Raw genomic sequence first — 2,215 nt, 5'->3', positions numbered from 1 at the left:
AAGGACTTCATTGAAGAGTCAAGGAAGTGGTCATAGACTGGGTGTGATGTCTCTCTTATCTGAAATCACTTGACTATCAGTTTAGTTTCTTCTTTAAATTAAGCGTTTCAGAAAGAAGACTGTAGCAGAAGGTACTGAGAGAGTGTAGCTGGCTGTTTGCTCTTTTTCCATTAGGAGCACAGACCAATTTGCTTGCAAGATATGTCTTTACCTTTAGTTGGAATATTTGCAAGGTCTAAATCACTGTCCATCAGGAACAGTGTTTTTGACTTTTTGGCACTATCTGTATAAAAAAGGAAATTTCTTCAGTTTAACAGCTGCACAGGTTTTGGAAGCAGTGATGTTCTTAGGTGTACAGTAACGTGTCGACAAGTAGACTCCAGATTAACTGATTTTGTCTCAGCATGTTTTGTGTTTTGATCAAATTCAGCCTCATGCAGTAACAACGTTTATAGTAATGTATTTAGCACAAACGAAAGTGTATTTAATACAGACTTCCCCCAAAAAGCATAATAAAACTTGTGAACTTGTTTTATGTAGCTGGTGTTGTGGCGATGACTCTATGATGCTGGAAAGCACGCTCAGCTCTTAATATGATTTAAATTGTGCATTGGTTATGCATGTTTTCTAATATGATGATGGTCTTTAAAATTGAATCAAATACTATCAACCTATCCATTTTCTTCTCCTATTCCAATTCAGGTCACTCAGGGTCTGAAGCCTGTTAGTTATATAACAGTCTTATTCAGAATTGCATCTCTATATTTTCTGTCATCATAACAAATTATGTTAGAACAATACCAGTTAAAATTATATTTATGTTTCCTATTTTGGTATCCTTTATTTCACTCCAGCATCCCTGCCAACTTAATTCCTGACACTGAAGATGTCCGGAAACCAAAGCAACACAAGTGAAGACCATTGTGATTACATCTTTGTTGACAACAATAACATAATCATCGCTATGGCTCCGGTTTATGTCATCAGTGTGCTTCGATTCATCTTTAATGCCTTTGTGCTGATGGTTTTCTGCCTCCACAAGAAGGCCTGCACTGTGACTGAGATCCACTTGAGCAAGCTGACTGGAACTCAGCTTCTTCTGGTGTGCTGTTTGCCCTTCTGGGTTGATGATGCAAGAGCCAACTATGACTGGCCTTTTAGTGAAAGCCTGTGCAAGCTGATACCAGCTGTTATAAGAATGAGTACATGTTGCAATATCTACTTTCTTGTTCTGGCTATCTTAGATTGTTATGTGGCACTGGTGCACCCACTTTTCCACGAGTTGATGAGCAGGCCATTTTATGCCAAACTGGGATGTCTGTTTGTGTGGAGTTTTGGTTTGGTCTTTGCTCTCCCCATATTCATCATCATTAAGTTAGAATTCAACCCTCAGTCAAATACAACTGAATGTACACTCGACTCCACTTCACTAGATCAATATCTGCTGTATGAGGTGAGAGACATAATATTCAACTTTATCATCCCTGTTGTCATTATTTCGTTCTGCGCTGTCAGAATTATTCAAATTCTGAGAAAAAGGCTAATGGGGGTTTTAAAACCTGAGAGAACAGAGCAGAAGACCACGACTCTCATCCTGGCAGTTGTACTGTCATACCTTATCTGCTGGGTGCCAGTCCACGTGGCATCGTTACTAGTGTTGCTGAAATGTCACATCATACTTGTAATCATCCAAGAGGTCTCCATGTACTTACTCTTCTTCAACAGTGTCCTTATCCCCATTCTCCACGTCATTATTGGGAAAAGCTTCCAGAACAGGACAAAGGAATTCTTCAAGCAGTGAAAAAAGCCTTAAAGTTTGAAAAATTAAACTGGCAATTATTCATTCAAGCATTAGGAGCCTTTGTGTTCATATATATATTCTTACATTGGCAGCGTAAGGTGTGATCTTAGAGAGAAGACGCTATAGCAGCTTCCATAACTTAAAAAACTTATTTTGCTAGAAGGGTTTTAAAGGCAAGGCAAGGCAAGGCAAGTTTATTTGTATAGAACAATTCAACAACAAGGTGATTCAAAGTGCTTTACAGAGACATTAGAAACAAGAACAAATAAAAAGCATGATTTAAAATTGAATAAAACAAGCAAATAAACTAACTAACTAATTAACAAACAAACAAACAAACAAACAAACAACAGTATATAAAATCAAAACAGATAAAATCAGAACAGTAGATAAAATCAGTAGTTAAATGTAAGT

General features: G+C 37.4%; 1 protein-coding gene across 1 annotated transcript; it reads left to right on the top strand.

Moving 5' to 3' along the window:
- Positions 1-223: 223 nt before the first annotated feature.
- Positions 224-1,967, top strand: LOC113011569 (B2 bradykinin receptor-like). The gene has a single exon (XM_026151097.2). It carries the CDS (start codon positions 887-889, stop codon positions 1,799-1,801), a length of 915 nt encoding a protein of 304 aa, XP_026006882.2. The 5' UTR covers positions 224-886; the 3' UTR covers positions 1,802-1,967.
- The last annotated feature ends 248 nt before the right edge of the window (positions 1,968-2,215 follow it).

This window comes from Astatotilapia calliptera, chromosome 19, assembly GCF_964374335.1.
Source record: "Astatotilapia calliptera chromosome 19, fAstCal68.1, whole genome shotgun sequence".
Lineage (NCBI taxonomy): Eukaryota > Metazoa > Chordata > Actinopteri > Cichliformes > Cichlidae > Astatotilapia > Astatotilapia calliptera.
This window is presented reverse-complemented; position numbering and strand designations above follow the sequence as displayed.

What these genes read in the sequence shown, in the direction of transcription:
- LOC113011569 (XM_026151097.2), top strand. Translation starts at nt 887, where the DNA reads ATGTCCGGAAACCAAAGCAACACAAGTGAAGACCATTGTGATTACATC.